Source organism: Colobus angolensis, unplaced genomic scaffold (genome assembly GCF_000951035.1).
Source record: "Colobus angolensis palliatus isolate OR3802 unplaced genomic scaffold, Cang.pa_1.0 Scaffold730, whole genome shotgun sequence".
NCBI classification, from domain to species: domain Eukaryota; kingdom Metazoa; phylum Chordata; class Mammalia; order Primates; family Cercopithecidae; genus Colobus; species Colobus angolensis.
Window position 1 is genome coordinate 1,648 of NW_012121044.1, and position 369 is coordinate 2,016.

A 369-nucleotide genomic window follows, 5' to 3' on the forward strand; every position below is an offset into this window, starting at 1 on the left:
TACAGGAGCAGGAGCAGAAGATACGGGAGCAGGAGGAGAAGATACAGGAGCAGGAGGAGATGTGGAGGCAGGAGGAGAAGATACAGGAGCAGGAGGAGAATATGCACAATCAGGAGGAGAAGATACGGGAGCAGGAGGAGAAGATGTGGGAGCAGGAGAAGATTTGGAGGCAGGAGGAGAAGATGCAGAGGCAGGAGGAGAAGATACGGGAGCAGAAGGAGATGATGCGGGAGCAGGAGGAGAAGATGCGGGAGCAGGAGGAGAAGATGTGTGAGCAGGAGAAGAAGATGCGGGAGCAGGAGGAGAAGATGTGGATGCAGGAGGAGAAGATGTGGATGCAGGAGGAGAAGATGTGTGAGCAGGAGGAGA

The 369-nt window shown here is 54.7% G+C and overlaps 1 protein-coding gene across 1 annotated transcript in view; it reads left to right on the plus strand.

Moving 5' to 3' along the window:
- Positions 1-369, plus strand: part of LOC105501653 (putative golgin subfamily A member 6-like protein 6) — a gene marked incomplete at its 5' end in the record, with an annotated part of 2,985 nt that overhangs the window by 1,644 nt on the left and 972 nt on the right. Inside the window, one exon of the mRNA XM_011927663.1 lies at positions 4-368. Within this exon, the coding sequence (XP_011783053.1) occupies positions 4-368 (365 nt within the window). The remainder of the gene's footprint in view (positions 1-3; position 369) is intronic.